The 25,122-nt window shown below is 34.9% G+C and overlaps 1 protein-coding gene across 1 annotated transcript; it reads left to right on the top strand.

Moving 5' to 3' along the window:
- Positions 1-17,093: 17,093 nt before the first annotated feature.
- LOC110930150 (LRR receptor-like serine/threonine-protein kinase FEI 1) lies at positions 17,094-24,314 on the top strand. The gene is made up of 15 exons (XM_022173385.2): positions 17,094-17,292; positions 18,437-18,582; positions 18,690-18,832; positions 19,245-19,380; positions 19,508-19,579; positions 19,703-19,774; positions 19,872-19,943; positions 20,121-20,192; positions 20,266-20,337; positions 20,522-20,607; positions 20,723-20,884; positions 21,426-21,758; positions 21,852-22,097; positions 22,222-22,355; positions 23,704-24,314. The coding sequence occupies exons 3-15, from the start codon at positions 18,721-18,723 to the stop codon at positions 23,920-23,922; spliced, it is 1,788 nt and encodes a 595-aa protein (XP_022029077.1). The 5' UTR covers positions 17,094-17,292; positions 18,437-18,582; positions 18,690-18,720; the 3' UTR covers positions 23,923-24,314.
- The last annotated feature ends 808 nt before the right edge of the window (positions 24,315-25,122 follow it).

Genomic DNA, 25,122 nt, shown 5'->3' on the forward strand with positions numbered 1-25,122 from the left:
CTAATTATTATTTAATAATTATTATTTTATATATTATAATTAAATCATTTTTCATAATAATTTTTTAAATAGTAGATATTAAAACTGGTATCTGTTTGGATTCTTTTGTATTTGGAAATTGTTTTGTTATTATTGAAACTGGTAAAAGTGAAATTGCAAAATTCTGATTTTGAAGCTTTGAATTTTCTTCATTCGATATTAAATAGTATTACAAAATTCTGATTTTGAAAAATATTAAAAATTACACATTACAATAAACACTTCCTAGGATATCTATGACTCTCGTCTTCTTCCATGCAATTTCATTATTTGTTTTAATTTGCAGATCAGCAAGCATATCACAGGTCTTCTGATCCTGTTTCAGCAGATGTGTGATAAACTCTTCTGCTTTTTCTTTAAAATCTGATGGAGGAGAACAGACAACTTCATCCAGCAGTGCAATGCTACTCCAGGTTTGCTTATAATATTTATCACTCACCATAGCAACTTTATTGTTGAGTTCTTCATCTTTTCTCTGTTCTTCGAGTGACCATCTTGAAAATTCAATTTTAAGATCGGCTGTTTCAGACCAGTGGTAGAAACTTTTGCTTGCCATTTTGAAAGAGTGTTAGTGTTTTTTGGACAGTTTGTTTTAGGGTGAATGGTTTTTTAAAAATGAAGTGTTGATGTTTTCAAGTAAACTAATCATGATCCTTTATAGTGTGTAAAATGTTTGATAGGGTAAATGAACAGACGTGTACTAATTATGATAACCTTTTTTGAAGGTTTAAATTTTGTTCTTTGGTTTTCTAGATATTTAATTTTACTTGTTTTCCCATTAAATCATTAAATGTACTTGGTTTTTAAATATAAATTTATACACGTTTTCCCATTAAATCATTAAATGTACATGGTTTTTAAATATAAATTTTTATTTAATGGTTGCATTTAAATCTGACCTTTGGGCTGTCACAGATTCTATATAATACCATTGCCAATTCAAATATTGTTTCATCATGCCCAGATTCATTCACTGAAAGCAGAAGATCAACTGTTATTGTTTGCTTTAGTTCTTATAAATACATTAAAATGGAGTCATATTCTGACGATTTCAAGCAACGATTTATTAAACAAATCGAAGAGCAAGTTTTGGCTGATAGGTCTACTCTTCAAGAGTTGAAGAGGTGTTTTAACGGACTACAACTTGGTCTACTGACAAGAGACCAGGTTTCGAGAGACCTGAGGGCGATGCCGACTACTTCCGTTCGTGACCTGTGTATTGCGAGTAATATAGAGTGTGGAGATAGAGACCTGGAGTTCATGAGAAAGATCAATGACATACATCGAGAGGTTCAGTGCTCCATGGAGTTGAAGTTAAAGTTTCTTGATTCTTGCTATTAGAGTTTAAGTGTCTGATTAGTTTTCTTTTTTATATGTAATTGTTACTTTTTTAACACTTTATATGGATGATCGTATTAATTTTTCTTATCACAGTTTATTTTTAGTTCTTTTTATGAGTTTGAAGATAAAGAGACTGTTTCATTCTCGATAATTAGAAAATGTTTCATCTGAATTTTTTTAAGGTTGTTGTTTGGTACCATTTTCTCTATAGATATTACTTTTTCATCACCCTAATTATACAAATCCATTAACATTTTCCTGTGTTTCATCCAAATCTTTGTTGGCTTAACTGCTCTAATTCAGATATACACTAATTTTACAAAATAAAAATAAAAATCTTAGAAATAAAAATTAATTTGCAAAAACAAAATATACAAAAAAGGTAACGATCGTATTTTAAAGGGTAATATTACTGCATCTTAAAGACAGTGTTTGATTATTAATATTAACATGCAACCGTTTATATCTTTTCATCCAGTGTTTGATTATAGGGATGGGGATGAGGACCATAGACTCATACTTATATGCTACATAGCAAATAGCGATAAATAGCGTGTGTTTTTTTATAAATTCGATTACACTGTAAAATTTGTTTTTGAAATTTTTATATGTATGTTATATCAAAATACCCTGGTATATACACTTTTTGGGCAATTCTTTATGTTCATATAAACAATCAGTATGTCAAGTATCTACTTTGATTACAAAATTGATACTATCTAAAATGATTCTATGATTTATAGGGAAAAAAAGAGTTAGGGGTTTATGGATTAAGAATATGCACTTTATCCATACAAAATGCCTATTTTTAAGTAAACACTTCTTACCTAAGAAATTGCCCTTTGTGTAAGGCCCTAGTTCGTATTTGACAAAAAGTCGCAGCGGAAGTTCATGCCATAAAAGTTCTTTCCTTAAAATACCTTGACTTACATAAAATTTCATTTTCACACAAACTTTTTCACATGAAACCATCAATCGCCTCATTTACAATTAAAAACATAACATGGGTTTTCTATATTACATACACCAACGTCCCCGTACAATCTGTCTTGTGACTCGGTCCTCGATCTCTATTCCTTGATGATCCTCGTGACTCGTACTACCTGCGCTCACCACATAACATTCATAACATTAGTACGCATTATAAACATAAAAGATTTATTGACGTTTACTTTTTGTTCCGTTAACTCGTTACATCCCAGCTTTCCATCCGATCATACAATCCATGGTGAGACTCCTTTGCTATTCCTGCGTTACACTTCATTCACCAGGCACGCTATTATTATCATTAGTACACAATTTCATTGGATACTTGCGTACCTACCTTCATACCTACTTATACATATTTATATGTTCACACATAACCATTTACGTACATACGTACATACCCACATATAAACTCATCTACATAATTACATACATATCTACATACATCCATACTTACATCATTACGTACACCCATAGCATTATACATATATATACACATACATCCCTACTTGCAACATACCTAACTCATACATGCCTACTCACATACATACCTTCATATATCCACGTATACTTGCTCACATACTTATAAACATACATATATACATACATACATCCATACGTGTCTACACTTCCTAAAACAAGGAATAAATTAGTCATTCTTAGCTTATACGTGTTTAAAAATGGTCCAGACGGGTTCGCAATGCATCAACGGTTAAAATAAACGATTTTCGCGAAACTGACACATGCTCGCGTAGCGCCACGGCCTGGGCCTTCCCCGTCGCGCTACGCCACGGCCTAGTTTTGACAGAATGTCGTAGCTGGTGCTGTATAATTCTCAGCACGACTCGATTTCATGGAAACGAGCATAACTTTCTCGTTTTTGATCCGTTTTACCCGATTCTTTTTCCTACGCGACCGTAATTTAATTCTCCATCACATGGAGTGAAAATCCAATATATGGACTACCTAACTTTATGACTTTTAAGCCTTCGGCTTATTACCCTTTTACCAAATTTTGACCCGTTCATGCATATATCAACATAACTTGTTTTTAATTGTCCGTAAAACCTTTCCCTACATTTTAGACTATTAGACTAGGAATCCTTGCCCCGGGTCCATAATCTTTACGAATTTCATTACCGCTACCTTACTTATACATAATTATTCGACCCGTTTAAACCCATCAAATTACCTTCGACTTAGAAGACTACCCCCGACTAAGCTAATTCAATACTTACTTTAAAACTTTCATCATTACATAACCTTACATAATTTCCCCACAATCATGAACATGAAAATTCTATATGCATACTAAGAAGTGAGCCGGAAGTCACTTACCTTGAGTATCTAAGTTCAAGCATAGGTTCCATACTTTATTTTGACCCGTTAGCCTCCGTGCTTGAGCCCGTAGACATGCTATCTTGCGATCCCCTTGTGAAGGTGATCAATAATCCGTGTTTATTCATGAATTTGAGCTTCGATTTGCCCTTCAATTTGATCATTTAAGGTTGAGCTAGGGTTTGGCTCCTTTGGGAGCTCCTGATCGATCTAGAACACACACGAATATGTGTTTGTGTGTGTTGTTATTTTCTTATAATATCTCAACTTTCATTTTGACCCACTTTAGTCCCTCATGTTTGATAATTAAACATTGGCACCATTTTCATATTTCCATAGCTTTTTACCTTTCCCTCAACTAGGTTAATTAGCCTAGTTACTTATTTCATAATATATCCTAAAGGAACATACAACAATATAAACATTCGGGTTTTGGGGTGTTACACTTTGTGGCTTTGTCTAGATGATTATGTGACCAGATGAGTACCTATCACGACTTCTATATCAACAGCTCCAGCTCCACACAGTTTTTTGTCAACAACAATAGAACCATCTATGTTTCGCGATGAAGAAAAAAAAACTGAAAGTAAAAAACTAAAAACATCACCAAAAAGAGGTCTCACTTTTATTAATCCGTTTCACGAACTTGTGTGTTTAGACTTGCAAACATACCTAAAAAACTACGGTAGAAACATCTCTGCACGATCGAAGCTTGCATTACAGGTTGTTATGAACCATCAACGTTTAGTAAAGTCCTTGACACAAATATAGAGATTCGAGTCCAAAACTGGTGTGTGCTCGCATAAAAGACGTCTCGTGAGTAAGCCAAAATTGCAAAGAATCTATATATTTAACACAATGTTCAGAGTTAAATAGGCAATGATGTCATTTTCATATTTCCATAGCTTTTTACCTTTCCCTCAACTAGGTTAATTAGCCTAGTTACTTATTTCATAATATATCCTAAAGGAACATACAACAATATAAACATTCGGGTTTTGGGGTGTTACACTTTGTGGCTTTGTCTAGATGATTATGTGACCAGATGAGTACCTATCACGACTTCTATATCAACAGCTCCAGCTCCACACAGTTTTTTGTCAACAACAATAGAACCATCTATGTTTCGCGATGAAGAAAAAAAACTGAAAGTAAAAAACTAAAAACATCACCAAAAAGAGGTCTCACTTTTATTAATCCGTTTCACGAACTTGTGTGTTTAGACTTGCGAACATACCTAAAAAACTACGGTAGAAACATCTCTGCATGATCGAAGCTTGCATTACAGGTTGTTATGAACCATCAACGTTTAGTAAAGTCCTTGACACAAATATAGAGATTCGAGTCCAAAACTGGTGTGTGCTCGCATAAAAGACGTCTCATGAGTAAGCCAAAATTGCAAAGAATCTATATATTTAACACAATGTTCAGAGTTAAATAGGCAATGATGTTATTTTTATAATTAAAATGTGAAGTGATATGTACAACACCAAAACTACTTTGCAATGTAAAAGTAAAATTACCATTTGAGAATTCAAAGTCATGAGATGTCTCCTCCTACCATTGCTTCCAGCCGTGGGTCTGCTCACAAAAGGTAGCAACAAACTCACCAAAATAAGCTACTTATCAACATGTCAATTTGGATTATCATTTATATCTCAACTAGACCACATAGGTAAAATCAAAAGATTAAGCTAAAAGGGTGTATAACTTCACCGTGCACATTCTTTGGAACCATGAAAGCCAATTTCCTTCATTATCCATCCACTGCACCTGAAACAAATATTTATAGATAGTTAAAAACCATTTGCAATCAAAATCATCATGATAAAAAGATGGTTTAAAAGTTTTACATGTAGTACTATTCATCGAGAGTCATGTGCAATTATGATAACTTTCAAGCATCTTGAGCATACCCAGCGAAACATACTACTAAAAGGGCAGTTGAATTAGTTTTTAGCATTTCAGAATCCGACATTTGTCTTACACCAGACCAATTTTTCCCTTTATGATCTTCAGTAACAAATTTTAATGTCCCATCCCTTTTAAATTATCTGAACTGCATTCCATGGTTACTCGTTAGAAAACCATGATTGATTCATTAAAAATAAAGAAACTTATCAGTTCAAGTTTGATTAAAGATCATACCATCCAAGTCAGTGAACAACTAAAGAGAAGTCTTAAAGCATCTGTTTGAACGGATATCGATATCGAGTTTCGGAGAGAAACTTTACAAATATCAATTAAGAAACTCATCGATCATTATCCTGCAGACATGAATCAGGTGAATTCTTTTGTGAGAGATGAATTACTTACTAAACTATTTCATCTAAACAACATACAAGATCCTTTTCAAATCTAAGATATTTACAGCAATAATAATAAACTGAAAAGAGAAGTGTAAACTACACGAAGTAAGTTTTCATAGGTCCTACATTACATGAAGCTCATCCGTTGTTTAAAGAAGTATGGCTAGTCTCTTCCATGTACCTACACATGAATATACATGAGAACATATCACCAACCCAACTTTCCCAAACATAGAGAGCCCCTTCAATTTGCTTCAACTTTTATATACCAACATTCAGAATTTAAAATCATTTTATACCAACATTCAATTTGCTTCAGCTTTTATATACCAACTTGAAGTCATTTGCATATATGTAATAAATGAAGTCATTTGCATCAATGTCACATCTCTCATTATATAATTCAATGAATATAACTTTCAAGAAATAAACAGGAAACAAAAGTGTTTATATATACTGCTGACACTTAAAATAAGATCAAAATCTACTAAAAGCAACATTTCACTTTCAACACCTAACTCCTAAAATAAAAAAATAAAAAAAAATCCTAAAAAAGCATTAATCAGCCCTAATTCCAAGATCCAAACCTAAAACCACAGAAACTACAAGCCCTAACTAACCCATTCGATCATAAGTAACCTAAAAACACATAAAGAATCAACAACACAATACTTCATTTCATCATTCAAGAATAATCAACATCCGTACGAGCTCAATCATAGAACACTGAAGCATACGAAATCAAAAATGTAGAAAAACTTTACCGAAATTGAGATCTGGAGGTGTATAAATAGAATCATATCAGATTGTGAAGTAGAAATGCATCGATTTCAACTCATTGCAAGTGAATCTGTTGGCGTTACTTTCAAGACCAAACTGTAGTTGTTTGTTGCAAGTGAATCATCACAATACTCTGATGATTGTTGTTCCCATGGATTGAGGAGCGTTGATCTCGACAGTAGCATCGCGATCCATCGTTTGGTTGCAAAGGATTTGTGAAGAAAAAAACCCTAATTTGCAGAGAGAGAGAGAGAGAGAGAGAGAGAGAGGATATAGAGAGTGAAAGTCGTATGTCAATTTGAAATGTCAGAGTTTGGAGGATGTAATAATGGAGCCCATTTTCTAATTTGAAATTTGAAATTCAAATGAAGAGGGCAAAGTTTTAAAGTGATTTATTTATGATTTGTGATGTAATAATGAAGTATGAAAATCCTAGTTGGCATAGCTGAGAGGATGACACCTAAGCTTTTCTTAGGTCAGCATTACTTCTAGATAAGTAGATATTTCTAGCTTTTATACCTTTAGTTAATTTATTTCATATTTTATTCCATCATTTCATGCATTTATATTCCATTCCAGGTATTTATACATCCATTTCATGTAAACCTCAATTTCATGTATTTCTAAGCAAAGGTTTTAGCTCAAGTTTGTATTAAACTAATTTAACAAACCGAACCAAAAATCGTAAATCTAACTAAATAAACCGAATTGATTAACCAAAAACCGTTTGGTTAATAAAATAGACTGACCAATATCTTCAATTTTGGCTTCAGTTGAGGGTAATAGCCGAAACGATCGAACCATACACACCCTGAGAAGTTCTAGGAATGTTAGTAGACCACTAACACAAAGTGGACCCACTAAGAGGAAAGGCATACTTTGTCGGTTAATATTCACCAATCAAATTGCAGAATTTTTACATCTCTTATGATTATCTCAAAAGTCATATTAAAAATTTAAAACGATTTAGATACGTTAACTATCAATTAACTATCATAAATCATCAATGATACTAACCACTCATAACATGATACGTGGGACATCATAACTCTCAGTGGTATAAATAACCTTCTTCATCAAGAAATCTCTATTCACTATGAAATTCAAAACCCTATAAATTTAAGTTTATGCTTACTTCACTTCTTTAGAATAGCTACATGAAATTGGAACAATATTTGGATTATTTATAGAAATGTGGATACTTATGAAGTGTGGTCTTAATTTTGCTATAGAGTTTGATAATTAGTTTAATATCAAAAGTCAAAACTGTTAGAATAGATTATTTCTTTCGATTTAATTTTGCTATTCTGTTTAGAAATTGGTGATCCATTTCGGTTTAGGTTATGATTATTGTCTTTAATGTGTGTGTATATATGTATATTAAGGCTTAAGGGTGTGAAATGGGGAAGGGGTTGGGGTGCTGAGGTGACCCTCCTCCCCGACAGGGAACACCCCTTCTCCCCTTTCAACTTTCGGTGCCATGGGTGATCCAGCCCCGTCCTCCCCAAGCATTTGTTGTGTGTTGTTGATGGTGAATTGGAAGGATGTGAATGGAGGGGAAGGGGAACACCCAGGCCGTCCTTGGGAATCCCTTAGAATTTTTAGGCCCTGTACGAGTTGAAAATATGGTCCCCTACATATAAACTTATTTATATAAAATCAATAATAAGACGATGGCTGTAATAACTATAAACAAAAAAATGTAGCAAAATGATCTATGTTAAATAGCTAAACGAATAATGATGTTCTCCATTTGTATTCAACTAATGAATAAGTTGTCATGGTCCGACGACAATTTGAATATCTCAAAGTCCACGATTAGCAACCAAAATTTTAATATGCACATCATATGTTTCAATCAAAATATAGGATTCAAGTATTATCTAAAAAAATGGTAAAAAGATGAGCACAATTAGTTTTAGAATGGTTTATCAGTTGTCATAATTATAATTATCATGTTCATAGAGTAAATATACATATCAAATCAAATTAGCATCAATTAAAACAATAAATCCAAGTTTTATGTTACAAATAAATTAATACACCTAAAATTAGTTTCAGCACCCTCCAGATAAGCAAAAATTAACCAACACTTAAATATTTCCAGCAAAAAGAAGTATAATGTATAAACATATTCAAATTAGTTTGATAACGTGAACTTTTCACAAATAAAATAAATAGAGCTTATAAACTATATATTGAGTTCTACTTGGTTTATATTGTAAATGGTTAGATAAGAAATGAACAACTAAAAAAAGCTTACAATTCAAACAAGAAAAGAAAACATGTAAACTCTTTTTTTATGTAAATGGTTAAATGAGAAAAAAACTTACACATCTAAACAAAAAAATATGTAAAATTTATTATGTAAATGGTTAAATGAGAAACTAAAGACTAAAAAAATAAGTTTTATGGGACCTTTCACCTTGTTAATAAGCTTTATGAGGCCTAAGCTGAATCAGCCCCTTGAGGCCCAAACAAAATATGGAGCAACTGAAGAAAAATAAAAAAGAAAAACACAATGCTAGTGGGATTTGAACTCGGAACGGCCTCGTCCATATACAAGTGTTGCTTCCATTAAGCTGAAGGGAGAATCCGTATCCGTATACCTCTGTTCTACAATATCTTTATATATAAAATAAACATATATCAGTTTTGGGCCCTCAATAGTTTGGGCCCTGTGCAGTGGAACCTCCCGCACAGGCCCAAAGCCGGCTTTGGGAACACCACCCCCTTGAAGGGATGTAGGGGATGGTGGTGTGTGGTAGAAGTGATGTGACGGAGGGGGTAATCGGGGAGCCCAAAATCATATCCCTTAGCCTAATGATTATGTAAAAATTATATATTATATATTATAAATTTTGCAACATATATGTGCAATAGGTGGTAGTACTTCCAGCATTAAAGGTTTTTTTTGTGCATTAGTGAGTTGTATTGTTTTGATTCTTTGTTGTATTTTTCTTTTTCTAAGACAACTGTCCTGCTACGTGTCCTTCACCGACGCAAAGACTCCTAGGTTTTCTCATACTTGCAATTTCATCTTTCCCATGCCTTTTTTTTCCTCACAAATCTCTCTCTCATCAGGGCTTTTTGGCTTTCAAGAGAAGTTTGAAACCTTAATTTGATGATGGAAGTTATGGAGATAGCAAAGCTGTAGTAGTGGTGTTCATGGTTCCGGTGGTGGCTTGGTGAGTTGTTATGGTTTCTAATTAGAGGGCACCGACGAGGACGATTGGAGGTCCGGTGATGGCTTCCAATGGCAGCAATAACGGTTTCACCTTTTCCTCACTTAATCTCTCAACCTGAAACAAAAATTGCATCAAAAAATTAATTTAAATAATACCAATCAGCAACATAAAGATGCATTCACGAGTTATACGTAGGGCATGTACGGTGTTTCATGTTGGGGCTGGTTGTACGCTTGGTTTTCGGGTTGATATGTTTTCCTATTCTTGGCGCGGGTCTATGCTTGCTATGTATTGACTAGTAGAAACTGGCGGTGGGATGTATCTCCTTGACCTCTACCACTTTGATTTACGATCAAAACATCATTCAGTCTCTCTCTCTCTCTCTTCTGTCTGTTGATATGCAGTCTCTCTCTCTCTCTCTCTCTCTTCTATCTGTTGCTATGCAAATCCCCTGCTTTGTCTCTCATCTCTCTTTCTCTATCACTATCGCAAATCCAGTTTGAAAGAATGACGACTATTGTTAGGGTACTATCGATGATGCTGTATTGTCTATGTGCTTGGTGTCGGCTCGAATTCCGACCGGTAAGTTTCAATTTTGTACAGGCACTACCCTCATTTGCTTATCAGTTAATTTTATTTTTGGAGTTAGGTCCGGTGGTTGTGTACGTTTTATGTTTCTTTGCTGGTTGTTACCCGTCAATTGTGCAATTCAGGTTGTTATACGTCATAATTCCGATTGGTAAGTTTCAAATTTGTTTAGTTTTAGGATTTTCTTAGGTATTGTGACAACCCGAGTTTTCAAGGTCTTTCCTCGACGTATTACTTATTTCACAACTGCGTGTTCATAATTCATTTGCATTGTAACTTGTGCACAGTTGATATATGATTGATATTTTGTATTATTGTTTGGTTGGTAGTGGAAACAACTGAATTGTTTTAAGTTATAGACTTAACCCATATCCTTGTCACAAACCCGTAATCGACGAAACAGTGGTTTTTCGTCGTAACCTTCACTCGACGAAGAACAGTCTTTCGTCAACGGTCTTTCGTCAACAGTCTTTCGTCAACAGTCTTTCGTCAAACTGGGTTGTTCGCCGGATGGGCCGAAGCCCAAGTGTGGCCCAAATTCGTCAAACTGTATTTGTAGAATTGAATGGAATAATTGGTCTCGAGGATTCTTACGAGAAATAGAACTATATGTCGTAATCATGGAATTCGTGCTATCATATGAACCGTTTAAGATCTGATTTGTGTGTTATGATATCAAGATATAGTTTATTTGGACTTTTGAAACAAAGTGCCATGGAATCGAGTAGAACATGTACTGATGTGTGAATCCATTATTCTGATTAAAGTGTCATATTAAGATCTTGTTGGTAAACTTAATGATGTTGTGTTGTGTGTTGCTTTACTCGTGATCTCGACGTCAAGGCTGTAGGTGTTTAGGGTTTCTGTGTGTGCACGATTAACTGGTAAAGTGACGAAACTACCCTGTCGACGAAACACTTGATATTTCGTCACCCTTATGCCGACGAAACACTTGGTGTTTCGTCACCCAACTTATCGACGAAAAACTATGATGATTCGTCGCCCACCTGTCGACGAAGAACCTTGGTGTTTCGTCGCTCTGAAGGGAACTCATCAACAGACTGTGGTTTATCATGTGTATGAAACTTGAATGATTATTATCTGCCTGCTAATGATGTTGATTATGATTGAGGAAACACGACTTGCTTATGATGAATAGCTCACTTAACTGTTATATAATATGCATGTGAATAGTGAACTTATCTGTCACGTGTGTTATGAATGATTGTTATCTGTTATGTGATGATCCTTGCTACGAATACACACTATGAACATACGTGAACAACGTGAACGTAAACTGATTTCGTGTACATGAACATCATAGGCTTTGACTGATTATGTATGAACAAGTAACTAATCCTACCGAGCAAACCAAGGTGAGTTCACTTCTCTCAAAACAAGCATGCGTCCGGTGGGGACAATCAAACTGATAAACTTGTAAACGGATTTTCATAAACCCATATCCTTGTAGGGGATATGAGGCGGTTTTTAAATACCCACATCCTTGTAGGGGATGTGAGGCGGATTTCACAAACGCATATCCTTGCAGGGGATATGCAACGGTTTCCAGTAAATGTTGATGTTGGATAATACACTCACTTCTATCACTTAAGTCCCATCATACTACCGGGTTGTTGCTTGTAGGGCAACGGGGTTATTAGTTGATGGCGCTATTAGGTTTGGCACCCTCACGACGTACCTGGATAGGACGGGCGTGAACTAATAACTTTAAATCATGACTAATGTTTGATAGAGCATTGGAGAAGGGCAAAAAGGGTCGTCTGCGGTATCGAGTTATTATCAACATAACATAACATGAATCAGTAATCGGTAACAAACGGTTTAACAAATCAATGAACTCACCAGCGTCGTCTGATTCACTTTTTCTGCATGCTTGCAGGTCTATAGGTATACTTTATTGGAACTTGCAGTCTGGGATGCTGTGTGGTCATGGGTCGAGGTACATGGAATCGCAAGACAAGTCTAATGGTTTTCATACATATGGTTTATGGAACATTTAACAATTGATTTATGCTTCCGCTGTATACGATGAATTACATTAAACGTTTTGTAGCACTTTGTGTTGGTGAATGAAAGTTTTTATTTAAAATATTGTTATGAGTTCAATATGATTGGTGGCTAGATCCTGGTACGTCACACGTCCCGCGGTATTTCCGCAAGTGGTATTTTGGGGGTGTGACAGGTATTTTTGTTGAGTTCTTTATTTGTTGTTGATTTGATTTAGGGCTGAAAAGTTGTTTGCTTACTGTTTGTAATGATGGTGATAAATTGGCCACTAGCGGGGTCCAGGTAAGTATGTACAGGTTAGATCAATCTCTCACCCTTTTTCCACATACAAATTTATGAATTTGATATTCAATTCATTGCAGGTGGAAGCAAAATTACATGCTATATTGCACCCTGTTTTGCTCAAAAGAATGAAAGAGAATGTTTAGCTTTCTCTTCCTCGCAAGAAAGAGATTATATTATATGCTAATCTTACTTTGTTTAGATAAAATTTGTTGAATTACTACACATATTATTGATCTATTGTTCTTCGTTTGCCAGATTTCGTGTACTAGCAGTAGCGATTAAGGCTTCTTCCTGTTTCATTATGTTGGTTATATTATTATGTCACTATTGTATGCGGCATGAGTTTTTTATTTTGTGTTAATGAAAACTTGGGAATTGGAAGTAGTGATCACCATGGATTCCCTCTTCTCATGTTGTTGGGTTACTTAGTTAGAGTTGGTTAGTCATGAACACTGTGGTTGTTAATATTGTAGGTGCTAATCCATAAAGAAACATAAGTTGAACGGGCAGGGGTACCTATTTATCTAAGATTAGGGATGAGTAATCCTATAACGGTGTGGAGGAGGGTGGTCCTCAAAGGATGATCCGCCACGTAGGCATCCACGTAAGTTGGTGTGGGTATGAGCCTAAAGAGGATGGACCTAGGGTGTGGGGATGGGCCTCAATATATATATATATGTGTGTGTGTGTGTGTGTGTTTGTGTGTGTGTATGTGTGTGTTAGTATTAAGAAGAAAGAGAGAAGTGGCCCGGCACTGACGTCTAGGGGGAGGCGGATAGGACGCGGGGGGGGGGGGGTGTGCAGCCCCGTCGCCGCACCAGGCTGGCCCGGGGACGTCCCCCACACCGAGTAGTCTAATTCTATCATTGTAGCAATATGGATACTGATATAGGTTAGGTATACAAGAGTAGGTACTGTTATGTTGACACTTCAACGACTTTGGTACTGATATGTCTATGATGTATGTGCATATGAGTCCATCGTTGGGTATACAAGGTGTAGAGTTGTTTTTGATATCAAGAAAGTGAAACCTCCAACAGGCATTCCAAAATCTATGTTTATGGCTACGCTAGATGGTCCATATGCATTACGCAGTGGTGCAGTGGCAGTTTTGAAATCGAATGATTATGTTGTTCGTTTTTACATCCCATGCTACACTTTTCCACATGTTTTGTAATCATCATGTGTATAAACTAATTATGTTTTATAAATTTGTTATAACAGGTATGTTTTTGAGAAGGAGATTGAAGGTATGCCTTCTACTTGCACAATTGGTGATCTCCCATCAAGACTCTTCACTGCTCTTTACGCACAGAGGTGATGAAAGATGTTGTTCGAACAAGCAAATGTTGTTTCAAAAGTTTATATGATAAATGTAACTTTTTTGGCCCTTAGATTGTATGTGTTCAAGCCTTAATTCTTAATTTTTGTCATGATAAAACTATATACTTTAATTTTTTACCTCAATTATGCTAACATGTATATGAGACCCCATGATCAATAAATCAGTCTATGTCTGTGGTGTAACAAATGTGCTATCAGATGAGTTTTAACCCAATAAGACGCTACGGGATACAATAAACCGAATACTGGAGTCAGATAATAGCAGTGCTGAAAATGGTGGAAGTGCATATCATGTTCAAGGTATATGTAATAACACAACTTATTAACCTTATATAGTAATTAATAAATTGGAAGCAACATGCTGATTGTGTGATTGTTGTGAAGCTGCATCAGGAAGCACATCCAAAAAAAATTGTTCTCTTATAATATATTCATAATGTAATTATGCATGTTTTGTTTCAGGATCTTCTAAGTATGTTTCTGAGAAGACAAGTGAGGTGTGAAGCTTGGCATCTAAGGTGGGTCAGGCGGTAGGCATGGCTGGTGATGCTAAAGAAGATGGCAACGCGAAAGCATATGAAGCATATGCATACATCACTAAACTAGCACATGAGGCCATGAGAAAGGCTCAAGCTTTTGCTAGGGTGGTTGAAGAAATATCTGAAGAGAAAGGGAGTTGTGCATATGGTCCTTTGACCGAGGGGACTAGTAAAGCAATGCGCATTGGTTCAAATGTGGCCCAGAATGCCAAAGAAACATCGAGTGGTAAGGCATTCAATGTATATGATAAAGCAGATAAAAAATCCGAATGGCCACAAAAAGGGTTCTGAACTCAAAGCGACGATTGTCGGAGCGATAGTGGAAGGTAAAAATAAAGCACAAGATGCGTATGGTACAACTTCAGAGAAGGCTGGCGAAGCTAAAGAATCTTTCAAAGATGCAATGGCTCATAGATTTGTTTTTATCATGATGTTAGCAATGCGATTTCTTCATCGCACAATTACTTCACGCCGTCTTCTCCGAGCTTAGGGTTCTTTTTTGATTTATTAGGGTTTAGGAATTAAGAGATCTAAAAGGATTGATGTTAGTTGAAATTGATAGCTTATAAGTGTATGATTTAGATTGATTGTTATGTCTGATATGAATAAGTTGAACTATTGATCATACTCTGGTGATTTGATTATCAATGTACATTGTTTAGGTAAAGCTCTGTGATCTTTTGTCTGCATAACAAATGGGACAGGGGTAGATTAACTAGAAGATTTATTATTAATCTTAACTTTAATGGTGATAGTGAACTGTTTATAAGAAATGAAAATTTAGTTGTGTGATTTTCAAAACATTACGATTAATGCAGCTCTTTTTTATAAGAAAACAAAATTTGTGAGGCAACTTTGAATGTATTTTTTATTAATGTGCTGGGAAATCCAAGTGTTAGATTTCTAATTATGGAAAGAGTTATTACTTGGTAGCTTTTTTGTTTAGTTGAAATTGTTAGCCTCTCTGTATAATTGAAGAGTCAAGAGTTTGACTTAAAAATGACTGGGTTAATTATAGCGTTAGAATTTTTTAAACCAGTTTAGCGAGACGAAAAAAGCACCTAAAAGGAATCTTTGTGGCAACAATAAAATGCAAAATTATTAGGCTAAGCCATCATAATTTAATTATAGGCATTTGTAGTTTGGTGAGGTGATGATGGTTGTAGTAGAATTTGTGTTAAGCCATCTTACCTGGTATATATACGTCAAAGGCTTTTTGTACATGGAAATCACCTATAAAGCAATCACAAAAGCATAATAAACAACAAGCAACTCTTCTTTGTAAATCTCACTTTACCATAAATTACTTAGGAACTAGGTATAACAACCTTTTATTAGACCAGGGAAAGGTGTAATGGTTGCTACCTAGGCAAATGTATGATGGCTGCCAATGTGTTATGGCTGTACACATCCTATGGATCAACCAAATTGTTATGCAGATCTTGTCATCTAACCATGATAACCCCGCCGCAAAGCGCGGGGGGTTATATGCTAGTTGCTTTTAAAAAAGAAAAGTCGCTACGCTTCTGTGGGTCAATGTATAGTGTTTCTGCTGTCATCAAGAAGCAAAGAAAAAATTATATACACTAGTATATGTTTTCAATGACAAAAAGGTTTCCTTTGTATAGATTTTCGAACGACGCCAACAAGTGAAGAAAAAATCAATGTTGTTGGAGCTTCTCTTTGTGTGGGAGGTTGCTTTGACAGAAATCAGAATGATTTTATCGAACAGAGTGATGATGGATTACTTTTGATCACAAAACTTAAGATTAGAAGTAAAAAATGACAATTTCACATACTATTAGCCAACAATTATACGGTTGTAAACGTAAAAATATATAACAATATTAGAATGGTTAGAACTAGATACATAAAAAATCATAATAAATTAGAAAAAAAATAAGTAACTTACTTTATGGTTTATCATCTACAAAAGTGAAAAAGTGATATGAGTTTAATTTTTGCACATATAATCTTACCGGATATTGGATATTGAAATGTAAAAAAATACTAAGAAAAATGTTACTAGTGTAGTGTAAGGGGCTAGCAACTTTTAAATGAGTTCGTGTTAACTCAGTAAGAGGTCTGAACTATTAAGTGCTGAACCGATAAAATGTCTAATGTCTGAACCATTAAGAGTCAATATAATGTTTAACCATCGAGAGACAAATTCAGATAAGAGATGTTAACCATTCAGAGTTAGTATATAGACATCTGCTTTTGAAATAAATAGTTTAACGGTAAGAGATTTGAACCATTAAGAGTCGAAACAAAGATCCGTAGGTCGTAAGTATGATAAGCAAGTCGATGAGTGCAAAGTGGACTAGTAACGTAAGGCAAACGTCGGTGGCAAGTACGGACAATCTCTCCCTCCCACTTGCCACCACACTCTAACCAACCATATTCTCTCTCTCATCATCACACATTCGCTCTCTCTTTCTTCAATCGCACAAATCCAGATTCTTCTCTCTAGTTTACACCTCACACTTCCTGTTCTTACTTGCTCAATCGCAGATCGAAACAAAGGTATCACTTATCATTCCGTTAATTTCCCCTTTTTTGGATCTAATTTCAACTAGAATTGCTGTAATTTCACCTTAATCAAGCACGATCTCTGGTTCACTTGCTTACATTCTGATAACTTATACTTATTATTATATCCGAATCTATACATTTTGTTAGTTTCTGCTGTGTTGTGAATGTTAGGTTTTGTTTTCGTTTTTTTATGTATAGTGTTTATAGTATTATTGTTACGAGTATGAAAGTATGAGACCTAAAGTGTGCTTAACTGAATTAGTGATATGTGATTACATTGGTTACTGGAATTGGGGATAAGTATCTAGGGTTGACAGTTGACTAAAATCTAGGTAGTTGACTGAACAGTGTGTTTAGTTGTGGCATGTGGAGCAGGATTGATGCTTTGAAAGTTGACTTTTGATGACTATGTTGTTGATGAGTTGGCGGTGTGATTTGTTAGATGACTGCTCATGCAGTAACAGATTTTGGAAATAGTGGACTCAAAAGGAAAAAAATGATGTAATAAGATTGAACTGAAATAGGTTTTGAACATGAAATGAAGTCACATTAATTCATCTAGTGGTCTCCTCACTGACATTCTAGTTGTAGAAAATAGGATATTTTAGTATCTTTGTTTAGAAGTTTATATTTTATTGTGAGCTGATGTTCTGTAGTTTCGAATGAGCATGCTAGAAGATCACAGAATCTAGTAAAAGAATTCATACATATTTATTAGTGGGGCAAGCAAACCGGTTTGTGTAATGTGTATAATATGCATACAATGAATAGTTGTTTGTTGTTATAAAAGCATGAAAAGGAATTAGTTTGTGTTGTGATTACCTACATTCTGTTCTACTTAAAGAAATGATTTAATTTGAACTTTTTAGGCTCTATCAAGTTATAATGATTAATGCCATATGTGTAACGTATTTTCAAGTCCGAGTGGCTTTCTTCAATTTTTGTATAATCAAGTAAATGTGACACTCATTTATCCTTTACTTGCTACTTAAACCAAACACCATGTATATCAGACTCACAAAAAGAAAATTTAAGTCAGTTGGCCAAACTATAGATGTCTTCAACTGCGTAGCTGTGAATGTGTTATAAGTTCCAACTTATGTATAATATATTCATGGTTCATATGTTTTTGCAGGTGCTTAGTTCCAATAAGCCCTTGTCCAAAGCTACTTGCATCTGCATGGTTTATTAAATAATATATAAACAGCAGTTAATTTTGTACCTACTGGAAAGCTGTTTTATTTGTCTGTTATGCTTCAATAACCTTATTTCTACAAGCATGTAAGGGCTATCTGAATACTGTTTATCTTCATTTACTATCTGTTTCTAATTTTTTCTTATGCATTTTTTTCTTGTTATGATTGTTAAAAGTTATTACTTTCTCGCAGGCTCACAGCATTATCATGAGTTGTAGGATGCATGATCAGCACAGCAATGGACATTCTCCTTACAGTTTGTAAAGGGCCATTGCTATTCTACTTTCTATTGGTTTGCTGTCTGGTTAACAAACTCCAATGTCTTACTAGTGATGGTATGTCAATTTAAGCAAATAAATAACAATCTATGCAGTTAATATCGGTGATATATCGGTTATATTGGTCCCTTAGTAAAAAATCGGTGTCAAATATCTGTCAAAACATCGGTACCGATATTATCGGCGATATTGATCGATATTTGACCGATATAACCGATATATCACTGATATATCACTGATATATCACTGAATTATTGGTGTTAAACTGCCATATATGTAAATTCTGCATTACATTAAAATTACCGATATCCCACCGATATCTCAACGAGATAACATATATTTCAAATATCGGTCCTTAATGATATCCGATATTTTACCGTATTAACTGCATATATAACAATACAGTGTCTAAACTCTAAATGTTTTTTTTTTCTTATAATATATAACACTATTTGTTTTAATTATTAAGGTGAAGCTCTTGTTAATTTCCGAACAAATATTATTAGTTCAGACGGTCTTCTTCGTCAATGGAGGCCAGAGGATCCAGATCCATGTGGATGGAAAGGGGTAACATGTGATTTGAAAACCAAACGAGTTGTATATCTGTAAGATTTTAAAGCCATAAATGTTATCTTTAATGCATTAGCTACTCTTTAAGGACATTTTTAGTCAAGGAGTTATTGTGGCAAGTAATGTATTTTCTTCGGTTTCTTTTTTTGTATGTCTTTGCAGGAATCTTTCAAATCACAAATTGAGTGGACCTGTATCACCAGATATTGGAAAGCTAGATCGTTTAAGATTTTTGTACGTGATTTTGAGGCTCCATCTTGTTATTTTTCAGTACTTTTTTATGCATGATATTACAAATACAGTATCCAAGTAACTAGTGATGCTATATATAATATATATATGTATAATGTGATGTAGAGATCTTCATTACAACAACTTCTATGGGGCAATTCCTCCAGAATTAGGAAATTGTACAGAGCTGCAAGGGTTGTAAGTACTATAGTTTTACTTGTATGATGTCAGCTTAGTTTATTAAAATATTGATGACCTTTTTTCTATTTGTACTAATACAATAACTATATGACAGATTTTTGCAGAATAATTATTTAAGTGGATTTATTCCTACCGAAATAGGAAACCTTTCGAAGCTTCAAACGTTGTAAGTTTTCATGTGAACACATCTTCTATAATTTGATAAAGATAGTTTTTTTTTTTTTTTTTTTTTTTTTTTTTTTTTTTTTTTCTCAAGATTTACAACAATAATAAGGTTTTTACACACAATCAAGGGATAATTTGTACCTAGAATTAATTGAGATTTTGTTCCTATATGTTGCAGGGACGTCTCTAGTAATTCTCTTAGTGGAAGTATACCCGCATCACTTGGGAATTTGAGGAGCCTTTCAATTTTGTAAGGATTCCCATTTGAGTATTTTATTTTTTATTGAATCTTTTATTTACTTATGTTCTTCGTACTTGTGAAGCAATGTCTCCAACAATTTTCTGGCTGGCCCAATTCCATCTAATGGTGCTCTTGATCAGTTTGGAACCAACTCGTAAGTTCTGATATATCATTATTTACTTATATAAATTCTGATATATATTATTAAAAAATCACTAAACAATGAATGCCTGATGCCATCAACCTGTAAAGAAAACAATAATTGAATTTGAATTTTCTGTAACTTTACTATATATTATTGAAGTACAGTAGATTGTAATATTTGGTTTAATACTCAGTTTTCTTGGAAACCGTGGCCTATGTGGGACCCATATCAACCAGTCATGCAAAAACGATGGAGGTTCAACTGGCTCACATCCTACAGGTCTGCTATAACTTATTGCATAATATTATATTCTAATTTCTTTTTTATCATGTATTATTAACCTACCAAATAACTTACAATATTATTGAGTTATTTGCATATAATTTTGTAACAGGAAGTCAGAGTGTGAAGAAGAATTCTGGGCGGTTACTTATTAGTGCTTCTGCTACCGTTGGTGCATTGCTTCTGGTTGCACTTATGTGTTTCTGGGGTTGCTTTCTTTACAAGAGACTCGGTAAAAATGAAGTCAAAGGTCTTGCAATGGATGTGGGTGAAGGTGAGCTTTTAAAAATACTTTTATAGGTATATTATAATATTTATTTGAGTAAAATGCCAATTTCGTTCCTGAGGTTTGGCTACTTTTGTGACTTTCGCCTAAAGGTTTGTTTTTCCGCATCTGGATCCAAAAGGTATGAAATCTTGCCATTTACATCCAACTCGTTAACTCCATTTATTTTTTAACGTTAAGTCATGGGTATTTTCGTCTTTTTATACCTTTTTTGTGATGATTAAAGGGTTTGGGTGGGAGAAAGTCAACAGAGGTGGATCTTTGTTTCTTATAGTGTTTTTATTTTAATAAAAATTGTCTAAAAAAGACGGAAATGACCCTCATTTAATAAAGAAAAATGGGTGGAGTTAACGAGTTGTATAAAAATGGCAAGATTTTAAACCTTTTGGATCCAGATGCGGGAAAACAAACCTTTGGATGAAAGTCGCAAAACTGGCCAAACCTCAGGGACGAAAATGACATTTTACTTTATTTATTTTTACTAGAACTATCTCTGGTATAATGAATTGTTATTGCCTTATCGGTTTAGGTGCATCGATTGTTATGTTTCATGGAGACTTGCCATATTCCTCAAAAGATATTATAACAAAGTTGGAAACTTTAAACGAAGAACACGTGATCGGTGCTGGTGGATTTGGAACAGTATACAAACTGGCAATGGATGATGGAAATGTATTTGCTTTGAAAAGAATAGTGAAATTAAACGAGGGATTTGATCGTTTCTTTGAAAGGGAGCTTGAAATTCTCGGAAGCATTAAGCACAGATATTTAGTAAATTTAAGAGGATACTGCAATTCTCCAACGTCAAAGTTGTTAATCTATGATTACTTATCGGGCGGCAGTCTAGATGAAGCTCTTCATGGTAATATAATTCATTATTCATCCCTATCAATAAATTCTGGTGCGTGTCAAATGTTGCCTAAATGGTCATAAATGATTAACTTAATGTGTGCAGAAAAAGCCGAGCTATTAGATTGGGATGCTCGACTTAACATAATAATGGGAGCTGCAAAAGGGTTGGCGTATTTGCATCATGATTGTTCTCCTAGAATCATACACCGAGATATTAAATCAAGTAACATTTTACTTGATGGAAATTTTGAGGCGCGGGTTTCAGACTTTGGACTTGCAAAATTGTTAGGGGACGAGGAATCGCACATTACTACCATTGTTGCTGGAACTTTTGGATACCTGGCGCCAGGTAGGATCATAAGTTTCGGTTCGATGTTACATATTCCTTTTTGTAACATTGACTTAGGAAATAGACGAGCATTAAGTTCACTTATATTTTGTATAACAATTGTTGTATGTAACTTCTATTGCAGAGTATATGCAGAGTGGTAGAGCAACAGAGAAGACGGATATTTATAGTTTTGGAGTGCTTGTGCTTGAAGTGATAAGCGGGAAGAGGCCCACCGATGCGTCATTTATTGAGAAGGGCCTAAATATTGTTGGCTGGGTATGCGTCTTTTATCTTAATATTCTTGGTTTTAAAAATGCGCGATGTGCTCCGATGCGTTTTGATCCCAAAAGCCAATGCGTGATGCACGCGCGCATCACTTATGTGAGGCGTTCCGCGTTTGTTATTTAAAAAAATATTTATAGATAATATTTTTAACTTGTTAGCTTTAACCACTAAAAATTTAGAGGTTAAAATAAATAAATACAACAAAATAGCTCTAAGTACCATGAAAGAAGTTCAATATAACCAAAATAAGCCTTGAACTAAGTGTACAAGTAGTCTATGCAAAAGATACAAGTAATCTATGTAGGAACTCATTTAACAACTTCATCAGCTCATTGTACAAGCTTGTTAAGCGCATTCTCATGGTTTAAAAAACGGTTGAGGCGTGCACCTCAAGGCGAGGCGCCCAAAAAACGAATATGAGGCGGCACCTCAGGGGGTTCTTTTGCATGTGCGCCTCGGAGGGCTGAGGTGCTAAGGAAAGCCGCGCGCGCGTGGGGAGGGGGGTTGATGTTTGTTTTTGATGTTTTTGACTTTTTATGTCAATTTCAAACATATCATGTCTTTTTATATGTGTTTTTGATGAATCTGATGATGAAATTAGTTAATATTTTATTTTTAAGATATATAATTTTTATATTTATTTTTTATTTCCGCCTCGGTTTGCCTCAAGGCGTACGCCTCGTGAGGCAAAGGGAAAACGCCTCGAGGCACGATTCCGTACTTTTAAATCTTGCACATTCTACAAGCTCATTGTACAATTTTACATGATACAAGGTTGATGCGCTCTAAATCGCATAATGCACTCCTGATGCGCTTGCAGGATGGGCCCTGATGCATGCATTTTAAAACCAAGTTATTATTTACAAACGAGTAACTTGTGTTGCAAGCACATATATTAAGGTGCCCAAAAGATCAGTTGTGCTAAAGTCATCCATTTCACAAGGTCTTTAAGAAACAATCCTAATAAATATATGCATACATCATAAATCCTTGTATGCCCGTCTAAACGGGTCATTTTTGTACAGGTTGAGTTGACATTATCATTCCTTTACATGTAATTCTATGAACCTAGTTTCTTGAATAAAATGATTTAGTGTTTTTTTCACTTTGAAAATAAACCTTTGGCAACTTATGACCCCTTTGACCCATCAAAGATAAAATTTGGCCTGAATCCACTCATTCATAAGTAAATGAGTCAAGAATTTTACATTTACTTCTGTCTTCAAAGCTTTGGATCTTTGACTTATTACTTTAAGTTTTTTCTCTGCATAACTGGTTGATTAAACTATTTTAACTATCAAATTGTTTTTTTACTCATTAACCCTGTTTTTCTTTTCAGTTAAATCATCTAATAACAGAAGATAGGCAACGTGAGATCATTGACACGAACTGCGAGGGAGTCGAGTCAGAAACCCTAGATGCTCTGCTATCGGTTGCAATTCAATGTGTATCTTCATCCCCAGAAGATCGACCCACCATGCACCGAGTTGTTCAAACACTTGAATCAGAGGTCATGACACCATGCCCGAGTGATTTCTACGATTCCAGTTCTGATTAACATATCATGCCACTCACTACACTACTTGTTGCATAATGGAGAATCTTGGCAAGAACAAGGTATATTCTTTGAGCGGATGGACAGTAAGAAATAAAATTCTTGCCTTTTACATCTTTGCACAATCTATTGGAAGTCTCTTCTTCTACAAGGGTTTCTTTATGCTCAAATTTCTTGCCCCTGTGATTATTATATTTTTTTTGGCTTGTCTTATTTGAAACGGGTGGGTCGTTCTTGTTGCACCGTTTTGTCACCCAAGTGTATATTGATGCTAGATTAACCTATTTTATGTCTTGTTCATGCCATTTTCTGTATCATATGTTTCTTCTAATTGACATTGAGATTTTTTTTCGGTTTACGTATAATGTTATATGGTATGTAGTTATTATCTGTGACATTAGAGTAGTCTTTATTTACTGTCAGTTTTGCCTATATGTTGATGGGTGTTTTTTTTTTTTTTTTTTTTTTTTTTTTTTTTTTTGTGGTTTTGGGTACATGGTTCTTGTGTATGTTGGGCAAACATGATAATGTTTACATTTGTGCTTAGCATGTGAGTTAACGGAAGCCACTAAGCGTTATTTTGTGTTATCAGCGTTGATCTTACCGATAACAAGTTCTTATTCAACGTTAACACTAAGAAGACGAGGAACAACGATCCAACCAAAGTCTAAGTTGAAGCCATGAGTGTAATCAATGCGCTACGAGTGGTGTTTATAATAAAATTCTTAAAAGAATGACATGAAAAACATTGTTTCGTGGGAAAATTCTTAGAATGTCCTTTTCTTGACATCGTTTTCGATGCTATGTCCCTTTAACTTTTCGTTGCAACAAAATGTCTCCAGACATGGGCGTCGATGCCGTTGTATAAAGGTGGATCGCCCGTATTTAGATCTAACGGAATCAAGACACATGTCCAAAACAACGGTATTTTTTAAAGGCACCTTTGTCGATGTTTCTGTGAACAATGTCATGGGCGGCGCTGTTTATCTTGCACATTTATCACGGGCATCATCGCCGGCGTTTGTTTTTAAATTAAACAAACATCGGCGCCGACACCCTTTGCCGTCAGAAGTCTGTGTTTTGCCGTTGGAAACCTATGTTGTGCTGTTGGAAGCATGGGTTGTATGTGAGTTCAAAAGTAAGAGACTGACACATAAGCAGGGAGGTGGTATACCAACAATAAGCTGCACCCATTTGTACTAA

This window comes from Helianthus annuus, chromosome 3 (assembly GCF_002127325.2).
Source record: "Helianthus annuus cultivar XRQ/B chromosome 3, HanXRQr2.0-SUNRISE, whole genome shotgun sequence".
Lineage (NCBI taxonomy): Eukaryota > Viridiplantae > Streptophyta > Magnoliopsida > Asterales > Asteraceae > Helianthus > Helianthus annuus.

Excerpts from the sequence above, each read along its gene's own strand:
- LOC110930150 (XM_022173385.2), top strand. The coding sequence starts at position 18,721 with ATGATCAGCACAGCAATGGACATTCTCCTTACAGTTTGTAAAGGGCCA. Across the intron at positions 18,833-19,244 it reads CCAATGTCTTACTAGTGATG|GTGAAGCTCTTGTTAATTTC; the intron begins GTATGTCAATTT and ends TTAATTATTAAG. Across the intron at positions 20,608-20,722 it reads AACTGGCTCACATCCTACAG|GAAGTCAGAGTGTGAAGAAG; the intron begins GTCTGCTATAAC and ends ATTTTGTAACAG.